General features: G+C 41.4%; 1 protein-coding gene across 2 annotated transcripts in view; it reads right to left on the reverse strand.

Annotated features, from left to right (window-relative positions):
* spidr (scaffold protein involved in DNA repair) overlaps positions 1-19,931 on the reverse strand; it is an 83,918-nt gene that overhangs the window by 38,116 nt on the left and 25,871 nt on the right. For both annotated transcript variants that reach the window (XM_031806890.1, XM_020463007.2), the window contains exons 6-10: positions 19,214-19,467; positions 14,734-14,837; positions 10,238-10,526; positions 4,372-4,582; positions 3,848-4,080 (exon numbers count right to left, since the gene is read on the reverse strand). In XM_031806890.1, the coding sequence (XP_031662750.1) occupies positions 3,848-4,080; positions 4,372-4,582; positions 10,238-10,526; positions 14,734-14,837; positions 19,214-19,467 (1,091 nt within the window). The remainder of the gene's footprint in view (positions 1-3,847; positions 4,081-4,371; positions 4,583-10,237; positions 10,527-14,733; positions 14,838-19,213; positions 19,468-19,931) is intronic.

Raw genomic sequence — 19,931 nt, forward strand, 5'->3', positions numbered from 1 at the left:
AAGCGTGTGCGAGCAAGGATGCCTACAAACCTGACTCAGTCACACCAGCTCTGTCAGGAGGAATGGGCCATAATTCACCCAACTTATTGTGGGAAGCTTGTGGAAGGCTACCCGAAACGTTTGACCCAAGTTAAACAATTTAAAGGCAATGCTACCAAATACTAATTGAGTGTATGTAAACTTTTGACCCACTGGGAATGTGATCAAATGAAATAAAAGCTGAAATAAATCACTCTCTCTACTATTATTCTGACATTTCACATTCTTAAAATAAAGTGGTGATCCTAACTGACCTAAAACAGGGAATTTGTACTAGGATTAAATGTCAGGAATTGTGAAAAACTGAGTTTAAATGTATTTGGCTAAGGTGTATGTAAACTTCCGACTTCAACTGTATATAGTACCAGTAAAAAGTTTGGACAAGCGTACCCATTCTAGGGTTTTTATTTCATTTGACTATTTTCTACATCGTAGAATATTAGTGAAGACATCTAAACTATGGAAAAACACTAACGGAATAATGTAGTAACCAAAATAGTAGCCACCCGTTGCCTTGATGAAAGCTTTGCACACTCTTGGCATTCTCGCAACCAGCTTCATGATGTAGTCACTTGGATGGCATTATAATTAACAGGTGTGGCTGATAAAAAACTAATTCTTAATGCATGAGCCAATCAGTTGTGTTGTGACATGGTAGGCTAGCTATACAGGAAATAGTCCAATTTGGTAAAAGACCAAATCCATATCACAGGAAAGGAAGACCCAGAGTTACCTCTGCTGCAGAGGATAAGTTCATGAGAGTTAACTGCACCTCAGAATGCAGCCCAAAAAAATGCTTCAGAGTTCAAGTAACAGAGTAGACTGTGTGAATCAGGCCTTCATGGTAGAATTTCTGCAAAGACTCCACTACCAAAGGACACTAATAATAATAAGAGACTTGCTTGGGCCAACTGATTGGCTCAAACACATTAAAACTTCTTATGGCTGCAGGGGCAGTATTGAGTAGCTTGGATGAAAGGTGCCCAGAGGTACCCAGAGTCAACGGCCTGCTCCTCAGTCCCAGTTGCTAATATATGCATAGTATTATTAGTATTGGATAGAAAACACTCTGAAGTTTCTAAAACTGTTTGAATGATGTCTGTGAGTCTAACAGAACTCATATGGCAGGAGAAAACCTGAGAAGAAATCCAAACAGGAAGTGGGAAATCTGAGGTTGGTCGATTTTCAACCCAGCCCCTATTGAATACACAGTGGCATATGGATAAAGTTGCACTTCCTAGGGCTTCCACTAGATGTCAACCATCTTTAGAAACTTGAATGAGGCTTCTACTGTGTGTGGAGCCAGATGAGAGTTCTTTGAGTCAGTGGTCTGGCAGAGAGCCAGGTCCTGGTCATGCGCATTTCACATGATAGCGACCTGCGTTCCACGACTTCTTCAGACATAGAAATTCTCCGGTTGGAACTTTATTGAAGATTTATGATAACATCCTAAAGATTGATTCTATACTTAGTTTGACAAGTTTCGTCGACCTATAATATAACTTAATAAGTTATATAATAAGTTAATAAGTTTTCTTCCGGCGTTCGGATGGACCTGCATGAGCTTTTGGAACAAATCAAGCATTTATTATGGAACTAGGATTCCTGGGAGTGCATTCTGATGAAGATCGTCAAAGGTAAGGGAATATTTATAATGCGACTTCTGTTGACCTCAACATGGCGGATCATTTTACTTATTTTCTGAGCACTGTATCAAAAGAGTGCTTTTTTTTTTTTTATCTGACACAGCAGTTGCATTAAGGAGAGGTATTTATATATTTCCATGTCTAACAATTGTATTTATCCACATTTATAATGAGTATTTCTGTAAAATGATGTGGCTCTCTGCAATATCACCAGATGTTTTTGGAAGTAGTGAACGTAACGCGCCAACGTATACTGAGATTTTTTGATATAAATATGAACTTTATCAAACAAAACATACATGTATTGTGTAACATGAAGTCCTATGAGTGTCATCTGATGAAGATCATCAAAGGTTAGTGATTAATTTTATCTCTATTTGTGCTTTTTGTGACTCCTCTCTTTGGCTGGAAAAATGGCTGAATTATTCTGTGAGTTGGTGGTGACCTAACATAATCGTTTGTGCTTTCGCTGTAAAGCCTATTTGAAATCGAACACTGTGGTAGGATTAACAACAAGATTACCTTTAAAACAGTATAAAATACATATATGTTTGAGGAATTTTAATTATGAGATTTCTGTTGTTTTGAATTTGGCGCCCTGCACTTTCACTGGCTGTTGTCATGTCGATCCCGTTAACGGGATTGCAGCCCTAAGAAGTTTTTAAGAGGGAAAGAAATACACAAATTAACTTTTAAAGGCACACTTGTTAATTGAAATCCATACCAGGTGACTGTCTCATGAAGCTGGTTGGTCTTTTTTTTTTTTACAAGCAAAATACCATAAATCCTATGTGAAAGATGTAGCCTACCGAATCCATCAGTAAGAGGGCCATTCATTTGGCTCCCTAATTTGCATAGGTTACTGGTAGGCAAAAGCCTTTTGGTGATTATCTGCAGATCAATTATGAAAACATTTGATGAAGAAAGCTCCTGAGTGGCGCAGCGGTCTAAGGCACTGCATCTCAGTGCTTGAGGAGTCACTACAGACACCCTGGTTCAATTCCAGCCTGTATCACAACCGGCCGTGATTGGGTGTCCCATAGGGCAACGCACAATTGGTCCAGCATCGTCTGGGTTTGGCCGACATAGGCCGTCATTGTAAATAATAATTTGTTCTTATTAACTGACTTTCCTAGTAAAATAAAGATTAAATATATATATATTTAAAAAAATCATCACTGCAGGAACAATACGGAGAACCTCATTCTGGTCCAAATTTTGGAAAATTTGTGCCCTCACAGAATCCAGACATAAAAACGGAAATCAACAATATAAAAAAATATATTGACCTTAGTAGGGAATCAACTACAGTGGGGAGAATAAGTATTTGATACACTGCCGATGTTGCAGGTTTTCCTACTTACAAAGCATGTAGAGGTCTGTAATTTTTATCATAGGTACACTTCAACTGTGAGAGACGGAATCTCAAACAAAAATCCAGAAAATCCCATTGTATGATTTTTAAGTAATTAATTTGCATTTTATTGCATGACATAAGTATTTGATCATCTACCAACCAGTAAGAACTCCGGCTCTTCCCTTTGTGAGGATTCTACATACCCCGTAGTCTTGTGAAAACAATGTGATCAGATTGTTAACATAGCTAAAACGAGCCTGACTCAAAGCAGCCTCAAATGTTTCCAGCCAATACATTTTTAATTAAATAACATTACAGCTCTGAAGTTCACAAGCAACGAGACAGTTTGGAATTGGTTAAAGGCAAGTAGGCTACAAATGCATACTAGTAGTAGTCATTTCCCCTGCTCAAGTAATCTACACATTCTGGGTGATGAGATACAACGTTGTCACCTCACTTGCTTCTTCTCTGGCGAGCTCTCATTGGCTATTGCTGATCACCGTTCTCAAAACTTGCACATCTCAAACTACGGGACGTCTGGGACAACTCAAAGACGGGATCGGTAGCCCTCAGATTGTGTCTCTGACCTGAGAGTAGAGGAGACTACACGACCCGAGTAGGGGAATTTTGTCTCGGATCTCATAAACTTGTCTGGGACAGCTAAATCGGGGCCAAAATCTTGTAGTGTGCGCCCGGCTTTACAGTTAGTTTACCATGTAAACACTCACAACAGGCCATCATATTCAACCTCATAGGGACTTCATGGTAGATTAAACAAGATATCAGACATGTTGCTGAACTCTACCTGCTTTTGCCCTTCTGGAGAGGAGGCGACACTCTAGGGGATCGGCCAGGAGCTCTGGACTTGAGTGAAGCCCCAGTGGAGCGCTCCCTGATGGGGGTACAGTAGACCCTCTGGACCACCACCTCCACATCCTGCCCCACTGAACCAGCCTGGCCCAGGCCCTCGATGGCCTCTAGGAGCGAATGACACCCTCCGCTGCTGGCTGCACCTGGGCCACCCTGGCTGCATAAAGACTGGAGATTTGGATAGAGGGAAAAAACACACTTATTGGACCCGGACATCATATTGTACCTGGACAAACATGGGAGAATATTTGTGTTACCGAATTAAGATTTGAGACACTGACAACATAGCAGGTTAGCCCACACTATACTTTACCCCACTGGTACTAATTGTGACTGTGTAGAGTGCAGACCACCAAAATAATAGGGCTAATCAAACCTGGGTTAACATCAATAGAATATAACTTTATTGTCCATTCTAGGTGGAATATCTGCCAGTAAATATAGTGAAACCCAACCCACCTGTTTGACCGTGCCATCTCCCTCTGGTGAAGTCTTGTTGATCTCAAGCTGGCCAAATGACCTGGTCAGAGAGTATGGGTTGCATCTCTCCACTGGGACCAGGGCTCTGGGGAGGGACATGCTGGTTTGCTTGGTGTCAGAGTATACCTTCTGGCTGAAGTGTGTGTTGAGAATAATGCTATTATGTTGGCCCTCAATCATGAGACTTTGCCTGTAGAGGAAAAAAAGGGTTAATTTTGAAATATAGAGTAGAAGTTGTGTTGTACCAAATCTTGTTTAGTAAATTGACAGAAAACTATAGATGGTATTTGACTCGGTCATCTGTCACACATGCAACATTCAGGTTAAAAGGAGTGGAAAGATTGAGTAAACTAAAAGTATAGATTTAGGGGGGGGGCTCTGTTCTTGCATAAGACTGCAGCGGCAGGAAGGCTGAAGAAGACGTATGATGAATGTCAAATGTAGATCAATTGATAAGCAGGCAGCCGCCTCCACCTCCATCGGTCTCCTCACTCTCTAAACACCCTACCCCCAGGCACGTAGCAGATTCAGGTGGGTTAGCCTGCCCCCATGCTCCACGGAAAAATGCAATTGAACTGATAAGTTTGGAATCTTTCGCTGTATAGAAAGCTGCATTTTTCTTTTCCACAACAGTGAATTCAGACAGGCTGTTCCGGATACTGTGAAAAGTGGCAAGCCTGACCAAACACATTTTTATGTGGTTGTTAACACTTTCTTTCTTCCTGTTATTTTTTTTATAAACACCCTCAATTAAAATTCAGAATAGCAGCCTATGTACATTTCAGTTGGGGCTTAATAAAACTAGAAAGGAAATATGTGCATTGCATGTCATTTAACGATCCTTTGCATGTAAAGAGGCTGATCAATGTCTATTTTTTGTTTCCCTTTAATATCAGGAGAAACCATACTCATATTAATCAAGTAGCTAGGAAAAATACTTAAAACATGTTTTATCAACAGTCAAGCATTTCAGCTTGTTAAGAATATTCACTTCACACCCATCTGAACAATAATTTACCAGACAAAGTCCATCCTTTGAAAGCAATCCATCTAATTCAGATCGCATTATTTCTCTAAGTGTTTATTATGTGGATGATACAAAGGTCTGACTCAATATTTATTTTGATGTGACATAGGTAATAACATGGCTTATAGTTGACTCAGGGTCAACCACAGTCTCTGTGGCTTCAGCTTACATGTGCCAGCCTGCCTCTGACTGGTGATAAGATGGAGGAGCCAGGGTAATAAAATCACACTTCATACAATGTAGACTACAGTTGCTTTCAATATAACAAATTTGATATTTGAGGTAATTGAGTAAACCTTTCAAAAAATATGTTGTTATCTAATATTCAGTAGGTGCACATTTCTGGTAGTGTCAATCATCAGGAAATTATAAATAATAGCTTGTTTTAAATGTTGTCCAGAAGTTAACAAGTGCACACACTATAGTTCCACACGTGCAATGTTTTAGTTATCATTTAGCCTAAGACTTATCAATGTTAATAAAGCCTATTGATATAAATAGGGTGCTTCATTACACTCAATTAGTGTCAGTATCAAGGTTTTGAAAAACCTGTTTTCTACATTTAATCTATCAGTGTCAAGGCTATCCTAAAGGAGCAACAGGAAGTGTGACCCTGCACAGTGCAGGTGACTGTTGGGAACTAGTACACGTTCACTACGTGTCATCAGACAGGTAGTTAGGTTAAGGAGCGGCTGCTTTCGTCAGAGGCCGAGTCAGTGAGGTGAATAATGTCTGCAGGTATTTCCACTCTGCTGCTGGCTGTCTGTGCTCTCTGCCCACTCACAAGGAGTGGGAGGCGGAAGGAGGGAGGGGCCCGGCCCACTCAGTGAAGGAGTATGGGGGAGGGAACAATTCACGTGTCACACAGGAAGCCGATAGACAAATGATCAATTTTACAAGCATCGCTAATTTGATGAATTCCTGGGTTTTTCCACTTCTGGCTGTTTTTTTTGGCTATTGTTATAGACTCGCTACTGTTATTTTTCACTGTCTTTTTTACTGTTGTTTTTATTTATTTACTTACTTATTGTTCACCTAATACCTTTTTTGAGTCTGTAAGTAAGCATTTCACTGTTGTATTCCGCGCACGTAACAAATCAACTTTGAAATGTAAGAGAATGAATGGCTACGAGGTTCAGCATTAGGCAAATAAGCTAGATTAATAGTTGGTCTATATCTCATTACCAAAATATGAAATTGGGTCTAAAGAACAGATTCTGTAGGTTATACACTGAAAAAATATATATAAACGCAACATTCAACAATTTAAATGAGTTACAAGAAATTAGTTATAAGGAAATATATGAACTGTATATAAGGTTTCACGTGACTGGGCAGGTGCACAGCCATAGGTCCACCCACTTGGGAGCCAGGCCCAGCCAATTAGAATGAGTTTTCCCCACAAAAGTACGTTATTACATACAGAAATACACCTCAGTTTCATCAGCTGTCCCGGGTGGCTGGTTTCAGACGATCCTGCAGGTGAAGAAGCCGGATGTGGAGGTCCTGGACTTGCGTGGTTACACGTGGTCTGCGGTTGTGAGGTCGGTTGGAGATACTGCCAAATTCTCTACGACATTGGAGGTGGCTTCTTGTAGAGAAATGAACATTCCATTTTCTGGCAATAGCTCTGGTGGACATTCCTGCAATCAGCATGCCAATTGCACACTCCCTCAAAACATGAGACATCTGTGGCATTGCACATTTTAGAGTGGCCTTTTATTGTCCACAGCACAAGGTGCCCCTATGTAATGATTATGCTGTTTAATCAGCTTCTTGATATGCCACACCTGTCAGGTGGATGGATTATCTTGGCAAATGAGAAATGCTCACCAACAGGGGTGTAAATACATTTGTGCCCAAAATCTGAGAGAAATACGCGTTTTATGTATATGGAACACTTCTGAGAACTTTTATTTCAGCTAAAAAAAAAAAAACGGGACTAACACTTTACATGTTGCGTTTATATTTTTGTTCAGTATAAATGATTGATTTTGCTTTCAATAAGTCAGTGGGGGACTACTCTTCTCCACTGCTGGTGAAAAACAATACAGAGAAAAGAGAACTGCTATGATATTGCTAAACCACTGATACACTACACTGTGTGTGTGTGTGTGTGCAATAAGAGCCGCATGTGTTTTCAATCCTGTCCTCTTGACTTCTTCCACTCTGTTCCCAAATGCTCCAGAAAAAAAGCCCAGTGTTTTTTCCCGGGCCGGCTTGCTGGAAATGACCTAACTACTCCACTGCCAGGAAGAGGAATCCGAAGCAGCATTCCCTGGAGCAGCTTTTGACGTCAGAGCACCGAGTAGGCCCTTGGACTTCCGCCAGGCCAGCTCAGAGCCTGGATATTCCAGAGCTGCATGCTGGACTCCCAAACTAAACCCCCAACAGCTGGAACCAGCCTCCATCTTGCGCCCAAACAACTTCACACACCCCAACTACTCTGACTGTGTATACACTACACCATTGCATAAGTTCCAGTAACGCATTATAACACATTTTGAAACAGAAAGTACAGGTAGGCCTATATTAGAAAATATAATTGAGATTTACATTTAACATTTGAGTCATTTAGCAAATGCTCTTATCCAGAGTGACTTACAATTAGTGTATTCATCTTAAAGGGATAGTTCACCCAAATTAACATTACAAAATGGCATTGGTTTCCTTACCCTGTAAGCAGTCAATGTACAAGGTATGACAGCAATGCATGGTTTGGTTTAGTTTCCCTGGCACCGTTTTCACATGCAAATGTTTTAGCATTCAAGTCATGTGACTGTTATTAGCACTTTTCAAATCATCTACAGTGCATTCAAAGTATTCAGACCCCTTGACTATTTCCACATTTTCTTACATTACAGCCTTATGCTAAAATTGAATTAAAAAAATATTTCATCATCAATCTACACACAATACCCCATAATAACAAAGCAAAAACAGGTAGACATTTTTAAACATTAAAAATAAGACTGGGGCCTTCTGAGTGGCACAGTGGTCTAAGGCACTGCATCGCAGTGTTAGCTGTGCCACTAGATATTCTGGTTTGAGTCCAGGCTCTGTTGCAGCCGGCCGCAACCGGGAGACCCATGGGGCGGCGCACAATTGGCCTAGCGTCGTCCGGGTTAGGGGAGGGTTTGGCTGGCATGGATGTTCCTATCCCATCGCGTACTAGTGACTCCTGTGGCGGGCCAGGCAACCAAATCAAAATCAAATCAAATGTATTTATATAGCCCTTCGTACATCAGCTGATATCTCAAAGTGCTGTACAGAAACCCAGCCTAAAACCCCAAACAGCAAGCAATGCAGGTGTAGAAGCACGCAACCGTCAGGTGTACAGTGTTTCCTCCGACACATTGGTGCGGCTGGCTTCTGGGTTAAGCGGGCGTTGTATCAAGAAGCGGTGCGGCTTGGCTGGGTTGTGTTTCGGAGGACGCACGGCTCTCGACCTTCGCCTCTCCCGTGTCCGTACGGGAGTTGCAGCAATGGGACAAGACTGTAACTACCAATTGGATACCATGAAATTGCAGATTATTATATATTTTTTTTATAAAAACTGAAATATCACATTTACACAAGTATTCGAACCGTTTACTCAGTACTTTTTTGGAAGCGATTACAGCATTGAGTCTTCTTGGGGACGCTACAAGCTTGGCATACCTGTCTTTGGGAAGTTTCTCCCATTCTTCTCCGCAGATCCTCTCGAGGTACATTTGTAAACATTTCTAAAAACCTGTTTTCGCTTTGTCATTATGGGGTACTGTGTGTAGATGGATGAGGGGAATGTTTTATTTAATCCATTTTATAACAGGGCTGTAACGTGGAAAAGGGGAAGGGGTCTGAATACTTTCCAAATGCACTGTATAAGTGACTGTTGCTCTTCACAATCAATTTGAGATACTTTTGGATGATTTGGACATGGTGAGTGAAAAATGCTAATATCGGTCCCATGACTTTAATGGGATTTGTGCCGCAAATGCTAAAACTGTAGTATGTGGAAACAGTGCCAGGGAAACTAAACCAAAGCATGAATTGCTGTCATACCTTGTCAATAGACTGCTTACAGTGAGTACTTTTACACAATAATGCGAATATTGCGGATAGTCAGATTAATATAATCATTTGAGTAAAATGTTTACATTCTCTGGAAGAAGAACTATTTCCCAAATAATCCTGTTTACATGGACACATCTGAAATCAAGCTACCCGATGGCACTGATAAATGCAGAAAATCTAAATAAGCGTTATACCAAAGCAACCGTGTTATATTTGGGAAGCATATTTGATTCGGAGTTCGGACATATAAAGTTTGTATGTGAAAACTACTTCTAAGACGCATACATTCAGTAGTTCTGAACTCTTCACTTGCGCTGAAGAGGGAGGCTCGCTCGGCTAGTGCTAGCAAAGGCACAGATCAAATACACTGGAACGCCTTTTATTGCTCAGAAAATCAGGTATTTTAAAACGCCATATGCTTACTTTGATTTTGACCTCACGCCGATTATGATCAGTATAACTTTGCAATTTGGGTAACGATCCCTCTAAGATAGCTAGGTGAGACAATCACATATCACAGTCAAAGTACATTCTCCCTCAAAGTAATTATCAGCAAAGTCAGTGATAGTAGGAAAAGACAGTAGAAAATAGGAGAAGATAGTAGAAAAGACAAGTGCAGGAAACGTAATGACTATAGTTTTTCTGCATGAGGAAGATGTGTAGATAACATAATGACTTGGGCATTTCCCCTTTTAATATTACATTTTTTACTTGACACCATAACTTTGCATTATTAACTATTGCAGACTAATGCTCTCTCACCATGGTGGGTATATATGGATGAGGTCTTGAGGCACAGGCATGAGCTGAGCAGTCGTCTCCTTACTGAACAGTACCAGGACCCGAGCTCCGTTTCTGGTGGAGAGAGGGGGGGTGTGGTCTGTAGCAGAGGGATTGTGCTGTTCAGGTCTTGTCATAGTGGTGGTGGTGTTGGATGGAGGCCTGTGGTGGCCTGTAGCAGGGGGGTGGTGTTGCTCACACAGGGCCAGCTGCATGCAGCTCTCCTCCTGGACTGACAGGACCTCCAGTACCAGCACCCCAGGCTTATCGACTGGAGGAGAGACAAGAACAACACAGATGGTGTGTGATGTGAGTGTCTATGTGGGTCACTTGCCTCACAGGGTTAGGGTCAATTCAGTCTTCAATTAAGGAAGTTAAATAGAAATTCACTTCCTGGATCTGAAAAAAGTATTCCAGAACAGTTTCACTCAGTGTCACTCATAATGTAATATCTCTTATGACAGTGATTATGTGAATTAATAAAGTAGGCTATAACTATTATGAAATGCAGAAACTGGAAAGCTCATACATTCAATGAGGTGTGACTTAGCTCAATGTAATGTGTGTGTGTAACACTGACGATCTATCATGCCATACCATATCAGTGCACTCCAATTCAATGCAAGACAAAGCAGCTCTACGTTGGAGTATGTAACTATCACTGATGTTTGCCTGAGGGGATTGTCAACAGGAGAGTAAATCAAAGTCAGCACTAAGTGGAAGGAATTGTTAGAACATGTATCATATCCAGAGATATGTTCCTCCATTTGGCACACAAGACATACTATAAATCTATACCGAACAAAAATATAAACGCAACATGCAACAATTTCAACGATATACAGTTCATATAAGGAAATCAGTCAACTGAAATAAATTCATTAGGCCCTAATCTATGGATTTTACATGACTGGGCAGGGGTGCAGCCATGGGTGGGCATAGGCCCACCCACAGGGGAGCCAGGTCCCAGCCAATCAGAATTTGTTTTTACCCAAAATTGGGCTTTATTACAGACAGAAATACTCCCCCACATTTCTCCAGCATGCTAGCGGCCATTGAAGGTGAGCATTTGCCCACTGAAGTCGGCTACGACGCCAAACTGTAGTCAGGTCAAGACCCTGGTGAGGATGACGAGCACGCAGGTGAGCTTCCTTGAGATTGTTTCTAACAGTTTGTGCATAAAATCTTAGTCTAGGTAACCCCCAGTTTCAACAGCTGTCCGGGTGGCTGGTCTCAGACGATCCTGCAGGTGAAGAAGGCAGATATGGAGGTTCTGGGCTAGCGTGGTTACCCGTGGTCTGCGGTTGTGAAGCCGGTTGGAAATACTGCCAAATTTTCTAAAACGAAGTTGCAGGTGGCTTATGGTAGAGAAAGGAACATTAAAGTATCTGGCAACAGCGTTGGAACATTCCTGCAGTCAGCATGCCAAATGCACGCTCCCACCAAAACTTGGCATTGTGTTCTGACAAAACTGTGGCATTTTACTGTACTTAAAAAAAAAAAAAAATATTTAACCAGGTAGGCTAGTTGAGAACAAGTTCTCATTTGCAACTGCGACCTGGCCAAGATAAAGCATAGCAGTGTGAGCAGACAACAAAGAGTTACACATGGAGTAAACAATTAACAAGTCAATAACACAGTAGAAAACAAAGGGGGAGTCTATATACAATGTGTGCAAAAGGCATGAGGAGGTAGGCAAATAATTACAATTTTGCAGATTAACACTGGAGTGATGAATGATCAGATGGTCATGTACAGGTAGAGATATTGGTGTGCAAAAGAGCAGAAAAGTAAATAAATAAAAACAGTATGGGGATGAGGTAGGTGAAGAAGGGTGGGCTATTTACCAATAGACTATGTACAGCTGCAGCGATCGGTTAGCTGCTCAGATAGCTGATGTTTGAAGTTGGTGAGGGAGATAAAAGTCTCCAACTTCAGCGATTTTTGCAATTCGTTCCAGTTACAGGCAGCAGAGTACTGGAACGAAAGGCGGCTGAATGAGGTGTTGGCTTTAGGGATGATCAGTGAGATACACCTGCTGGAGCGCGTGCTACGGATGGGTGTTGCCATCGTGACCAGTGAGCTGAGGTACCCAGCACAAGGTGCACCTGTGTAATGATCCTGCTGTTTAATCAGTTTCTTGATATGCCACACCTGTGAGATGGATGGATTATCTTGGCAAAGGAGAAATGCTTACTAATAGGACTGTAAACAGGACTGAGAAATAAGCTTTTTATACGCACGTATGTAACATTTCTGGGATCTTTTATTTCAGCTCATGAAACATTTACGTGTTGCGTTTATATTTGTGTTCAGTATATAACAATGATAGTGAACCCTTTATTAGTGGGCAGGTGAATACAGGAAAGACTGAATGGAGTCCTCCTTCTGACCTGCAATAAACTAATCAATCTAAAGTCGAATAGTGTGTGAAGAAATAACATCAATGACTGACGCACACACTTTTGCCAAACACACACACACAGCTTATTCTCGTGAGGATGAACATGCTTGTAATAGCTGGTGCTGAGCGGTTATTGGTTTTTGAGGTTGGTTCAGTTTCATTTAAATTATAAAAAAAATATTTTAATAAAAAAAACTTTAAATGCACTATTCATTGTGGGTTGACTGCTGTAACACAGAATAAAACTATTAATAAAAGTCCCATGATAGTAATGACTGCTCATCACTTTGTTTTATTTGATGACTTTATTTCATTCCAAGTCATCATCTCATCTCTATAGAGCTGCTGTCAGACAAAATCAATCTGACTAGTTCTGCAAAGTAAATACGGCATACTTTTATGACTGCTGAATACCAATTATCAATCACTTAGATACTGTACTTTCAGGTAGATACTGCACCGTGCAAAGCAACTGCTCTCGATCCCTCTTGATTGCGCATTCTTGTCTCTTATGTATCATGCAAAAAAACAAACACAGATGGGCTAAGTAGGCACGCAACGGATTATGATCGTTGTAGTTAATTAACATGTTTTCTGCTATAAACTATGTTGAATATTGGCCGGTTGGAAACTATGAGTACCTACTAAATCACAGTTTGTGCTTCATCTAAAGAAACTGAGCAATGAGCACACAATATTTATATATACACATATATATTTATTTATTAATGGAATTCAAATAATTAAACTTAAGTTTTAGTTGTTAATCGCTCAGCACTAATAATAGGTGAAGCTAGTTGTGTTGTAATAACTGCCGGTGTTATTGTTTAAGTGCAGGTGCTCGTAAATCAAGGTGAGAAAGTCAACAAACAAAAGTGCCAACACTAGTACGCAGTATAGCACACAGAACATTGTTATGATCCAGGACGAGGGCCAAATACTCTCACTAGATGTCACAAGTCTAAAAATGAGGCCAAGTTAGAGCAAACTTCTTCTCCTTAACATTCTATTTTCTACAAGTTCTTCTCGCACTCTGATGAAAGACAATCAAGCCATCTAACTGACCTACAGACTGAACGGGAGTTGGAAAAGGTAGACGTTTTTTTGTTTTGTTTTTTTCCACGATCAACTGTCACATTAAAATAGTGGTTTAACCTAATTATCTAGGAGCCAATGACAATGAGGGTAGACTCATGCTTTGGTAGCACCATGGAAAGAAAACATAAGTCAGTAAGCAGAGTGCTTCCTGTCACCTACATACTGGCCCCGACCAAACAAATTCACTTGTCACAATTATCAACGAGCAACCAGCACTTCCTCCACACGCTCCAGCTCCAGTCTTCACGTGACCACAGATCTGAGCAGAAAAATCACGCCTGCCTGAGAGATTGACTTCTGTCTCAGAGAACGCATCAAATCAAAGTTAATCTTGAACCATTCACGGAGAATACTTAGCGTATATAGGAATGTGTGGTAACGGTGACTGGGGATCCTTTCATAAGCCCGTCTGGGTTTCTATATTCGCAGAGCACATGGTTACTTCTGCATGTCTGTTGCTGTTTCTCAGTTTTACATGTCAAATAAAAAGCTCTGTAGCCTAATACCTGTGCCTATAGTGTAGTAATGGGGAGAGAAAAAAATCCATACAGTAACAAATCAGGATATTATTTTTGACAATATATCGTATATCGTTTTGACCATCGCATTACTATTTTTGCGCTAGTTAGTTGTATCTTTACCAAAAGTTCACTATTTTTCCTTCATAGCGTCTTGTCCATCTTTTTAAATACAGAGACAATTTTGTTTTTCAATCAAAACTAGTTCTCATGGCTCTCTCTTGTCCCTCTGCAGCAGACATACGGTGAGCAATATGTTTGGAACATCGAATCGCAATAAATTTGCAGTGTCGAAACAGAATACATATCGGATCGTGAGAATCGCAATACATATCGTACCGGCACTAAAGTATCGTGATAATATCACATCTATCGTATCGTGAGGTCCCTGGCCACTGCCAGCCCTACTACAGTGGTGTCAAACACGGACTTGTGCGTTTGTTTGTTGTCTGTATTACCTGTGGCTGTAGTAGAAGTGTGAGAGATGGACTGGTGCCTCCAGAAGCTGATGGCTGACCTCTGTCTGCACTGGAGTCGGTTCAGTCGCTCCGCCATGCCGCCACTGTAGGAAACACACACACAACGTCAATATCCTCAAGAATACTATATAAACAGCGCTCAATACAGGCTAAGGTTCTTTAAATCGATTTTAAAGAAGTGAACATTATTCTGTGCTGTGCATCCAACTGTGCAGTGCACTCAAGCCATAGACTGCTACCATCAGGCAAATGGTACCAGAGCATTGTTCTCAGACCAACAGCCTCTGAGACAGCTTCTACCCCCAAGCCATAAGACTGCTAAATAGTGATTTAAATGTTACCCAAACTACCTGCACTGACTATCTTCCACTGAAATGTCACACACTCACTAGACCATATATATACACTGAACAAAAACATAAAAATGCAACATGCAACAATTTCAACCATTTTTACAGTTCATATGAGGAAATCAGTCAATTGGAAATTAGGCCCTAATCTATGGATTTCACATGACTGGGCAAGAGCGCAGACAATCAGAATGAGTTTCCCCCCCAAAAGGGCTTTATTACAGACATAAATACTCAGTATCATCAACTGTCCAGGTGGCTGTTCTGAGACAGTCCCGTAGGTGAAGAAGGCAGATGTGGAAGTCCTGGGCTGGAGTGGTTACACGTGGTCTGCAGTTGAATGTCCTGCCAAATTCTCGAGGCCGGTTGAACGTACTGCCAAATTCTCTAAAACCACGTTGGAGCGGCTTATGGTAGAGTTATTTCCATTCAAATCTCTGTCAACATTTCTGCAGTCAGCATGCCAATTGCACACTCCCTTGAGACATCTGTGGCATTGTGTTGTGTGACAAAACTGCACATTTTAGAGTCCCCAGCACAAGGTGCCCCTGTGTAATGACTATGCTGTTTAAATTAGCTTCTTTATATGCCACACCTGGCAGATGGATGGATTACCTTGGCAAAGGAGAAATGCTCACTAAAGGGATGTAAACAAATTAGTTCACAATGAGAGAAAACATTTGTGCATATGGAACATTACTGGGATCTTTTACTTCAGCTCGTGATACATGAGGCTAACACTTTACATGTAGCGTTCATATTTTTGTTCAGTATACAGTGCATTTGAGTTTTCAGTTTTCAGACCCCTCGACTTTTTCCACATTTTGTTAAGTTACAGGCTTATTCTAAAACGGCTAAAATAATTTTGGGGAATAAAAAAATAAAACAGAAATACCTTATTTACATAAGTATTCAGATCCTTTGCTATGAGACTTGAAATTGAGCTCAGGTGGATCCCGTTTCCATTGATCATCCTTGAGATGTTTCTACAACTTGATTTGAGTCCACTCGTGGTAAATTCAATTGATTGGATATGATTTGGAAAGGCACACACCTATCAATATAAAGGTCCCGCAGTTGACAGTGCATGTCAGAGCAAAAACTAAGCCATGAGGTCGAAGGAATTGTCCGTAGCGCTACGAGACAGGATTGTGTCAAGGCACAAATCTGGGGAAGGTTACCTAAACATTTCTATAGCATTGAAGGTTCCCAAGAACACAGTGGCCTCCATCATTCTTAAACGGAAGAAGTTTGAAATCAACAAGACTCTTCCTCGAGCTGGCCGCCCGGCCAAACTGAGCAATCGGGGAGAAGGGCCTTGGTCAGGGAGGTGACCAATAACCGATGGTCATTTTGACAGAGCTCCTCTGCAGAGATGGGAGAACCTTCAGAAGGACAAACATCTCTGCAGCACTCCACCAATCAGGCCTTTATTGTAGAGTGGCCAGATGAAAGCCACTCCTCAGCAAAAGGCACATGACAGCCCACTTGGAGTTGGCCAAAAAGGCTCCTAACAGACTCTCAGACCATGAGAAACAAGATTCTCTGGTCTAATGAAACCAAGATTGAACTCTGGACTGAATGCCAAGAGTCACATCTGGAGGAAACCTGGCAACATCTCTACGGTGAAGCATGGTGGCAGCATCAAGCTGTGGGGATGTTTTTCAGCGGCAGGGACTGGGAGACTAGTCAGGATCGAGGGGAAAATAAACAGAGACAAATACAGAGATCCTAGATGAAAACCTGCTCCAGAGCTACCCAATAAGACCCCAAGGCTGTAATCGCTGCCAAAGATGCTTCAACAAAGTACTGAGTAAAGGGTCTGAAAACTGTAAATGTGATAATTTTTGCACTGTACACACAGAGAACCAAATTCTCTCACCCAGCAAAATACTAAGTGAATGAAAGTCTAAAATTATTTGGTTTTAAACATAATTATGGATCAAAATTAAAAGTAGAAAATCATTTCAAATTCCTTATCTTATGTAAACCCGATTTTATTTACACAAAGCCAGTGGAACACTCGGACATAACTTACAAACAAAGCATGTGTGTATAGTGAGTCAGCCAGATCAGAGGCAGTAGAGATGACCAGGGATGTTGATAAGTGTGAGAATTTCACAATTTTCCTGTCCTGCTAAGCATTCAAAATGTAACAAGTACTTTTGGGTGCGAGGGAAAATGTATGGAGTAAAAAGTGTATCATTTTCTTTAGAAATGCAGTGAAGTAAAAGTTGTCCAAAATATAAATAGTGAAGTACACATTCCCAAAATACATAGTACTTAGTAGTACTTTACACCACTGTGGACAACTGAATCATTTCTGCACAAACTGTAAGAAACCATCTCAGGGAAACTCGTCTGCGTGCTCGTTGTCCTCACCAGGGTCTTGACCTGACCGCAGTTCGGCGTCGTAACCAACTTCAGTGGGCAAATGCTTACCTTCGATGGCCTCTGGCACACTGGAGAAATGAGCTCTTCACGGATGAATTCCGGTTTCAACTGTACCGGGCATATAGCAGACGGACGGGCAAGTGTTTTTTCCTGATGTCAACTTTGTTAACAGAGTGCCCCATTGTGGCGGCGGGGTTATGGTATGGGCAGGTATAAGCTACATTCAACGAACACAATTGCATTTTATCGATGGCAATTTGAATGCACGGAGATACTGTGATGAGATCCTGAGGAACATTGTCGTGCACTTCATCAGCCGCCATCACCTCATATTGTAGCATGATAATGCACAGCCCCATGTCTCAAGGATCTGTACACAATTCCAGGAAGCTGAAAACGTCCCAGTTCTTCTGTGTTTGGGACGCTGTGAATCAACGTGTACAGCAGTGTTCCAGTTCACGCCAATATCCAGCAACTTCACACTGCCATTGAAGAGGAGTGGGACAACATTCCACCAGGCCACAATGGGACAACATTCCACAAGGATGTAATCTACAGCCTGATCAACTCTACGCAAAGGAGATGTGTGGCGCTGCATGAGGCAAATGGTGGTCACACCAGATACTGACTGGTTCTGATCCACACCCCTACCTTTAAAAAAAAGCTATCTGTGACCAACAGATCCATTTCTATATTCCCAGTCATATGAAATCCATAGATTAGGACCTAATTCATTTATTTCAATTGATTTCCTTATATGAACTGTAACTCAGTAAAATCTTTGAAATGGTTGTGTTTATTTTTTGTTCAGTGTACAAACCACACACACAATACATTGACACTCCCACACGCAGTACATACACACAACACACACATGCAGATTGACACCAGACACACGCTAATACTCATACTTTGCTTCTTTTGCTCTGTTCTTTATTTTACTCTTAATAATAATAGTAATAATAATATCTATCCTGACGCATAGTCACTTTATCCTGCCTTCATGTACTTATCTACCTCGAACCTCATACACATTGATCTGGTACTGGTACTCCCTGTGTATAGCTCCATTCTTGTGTATTTTATTTTATTCTCCGTGTTACTACTTTATTCTTATCTTTAAACTCCGCATTGTTGGGAAGGGCTCGTAAGCAAGCCTTTCACGGTAAAGTCTACACCAGTTGTACTCGGCGCATTTGACAAATACAATTCTATTTGATCAACTGTAGAAATACAAAGGAATCACAAAGCAGTAGTTTGTTATGGTACTCTGTGGAGAAAGATTGTCTTATCCGAGGGTCTTAACTATGACAGTGACATTTGGCACCCACATGTCGTCACCCAGGTGGCCCTTTGATCAGCAGCATCGCCCTGGAAACATCCGCAGACGGTGTGTGTGAATGTGACTCGAGATGATCATGATGATTATTTCTCTCACATTGCTTCTCATTATCCAAGAGCTAACCCAGGGTTAAGCAACCCTGGTCCTGGAATGCAGCAGAGACTTAACGTTTTTGATTTACCCGACCTGGAAGACCAAGTGTGTTGAATTTAGGCAATCACAGAACTGATCAATTAGCTCAGTTGGTCGGGTGTGGTGCCGAGTTGGAACACAATCCTGCAGTACACTCCAGGTACAGGGTTGCCTATCCCTGATCGAACCTATTATGAGATCATAAATGATTCTTAAAAAAAAAAATCTTTAGTAGTCAAACCTTTGAAACGTCCTTTTCTTTTTGCTGGAGTCCTCTGGGGTCTTGGAGCTCCGGTCTGTCTGTTTCTGGGGCGTCTGCAGCGCTGCCTGAGCGGACCTGACCCAGTCACTGACTGACCTTCTGCTGCCCTCCCCTTCCCCAGCCTGCAGAGGACATTCAGCCACAACCCCAGCCTCCAGTCTGTTCAGGCTCAGGGTGTCATGGCTCTCTTCCTCTCCATCAGACAGGTAGTCTGAGATGTCAGTGTCTGCCACCTGGGGATGATTAGTCTATTATTATTATGAGCTTTACACATAACATGATATCAGTGCAATATGTTAATTCCAAAAGGTCATACTTTGGCAGAAATATTTTCCTTCATTCAAAGGAGTATGTTTTCATCTTAGATCTAACACTTGGGTGCTAATATGTGGCATATCAGCACTTATCAAGTGTTATGTACAATATGATCAAAAACCCTTCTTAAAAACTGTCATCAATGAGGATTAAGGTACACATGTGGAACCATTAAGAGCGGGCAGATAGGAACAAGCCGTTACACTAACAATAACAGAACGCTCTGTCTCATTGGGCACACACACAGCACACCTGAGGATATCAGTTCCCATGTAGAGAAATCCAAAACACTCTCCACCCTGTCATGTGCAGACAAGACCAGCATACCAGCCCCCTTTCCCTGTTAGCTACCCACACCACCCCAGCCTACGCAGCAGCCGAG

This window comes from Oncorhynchus kisutch, linkage group LG27, assembly GCF_002021735.2.
Source record: "Oncorhynchus kisutch isolate 150728-3 linkage group LG27, Okis_V2, whole genome shotgun sequence".
NCBI classification, from domain to species: domain Eukaryota; kingdom Metazoa; phylum Chordata; class Actinopteri; order Salmoniformes; family Salmonidae; genus Oncorhynchus; species Oncorhynchus kisutch.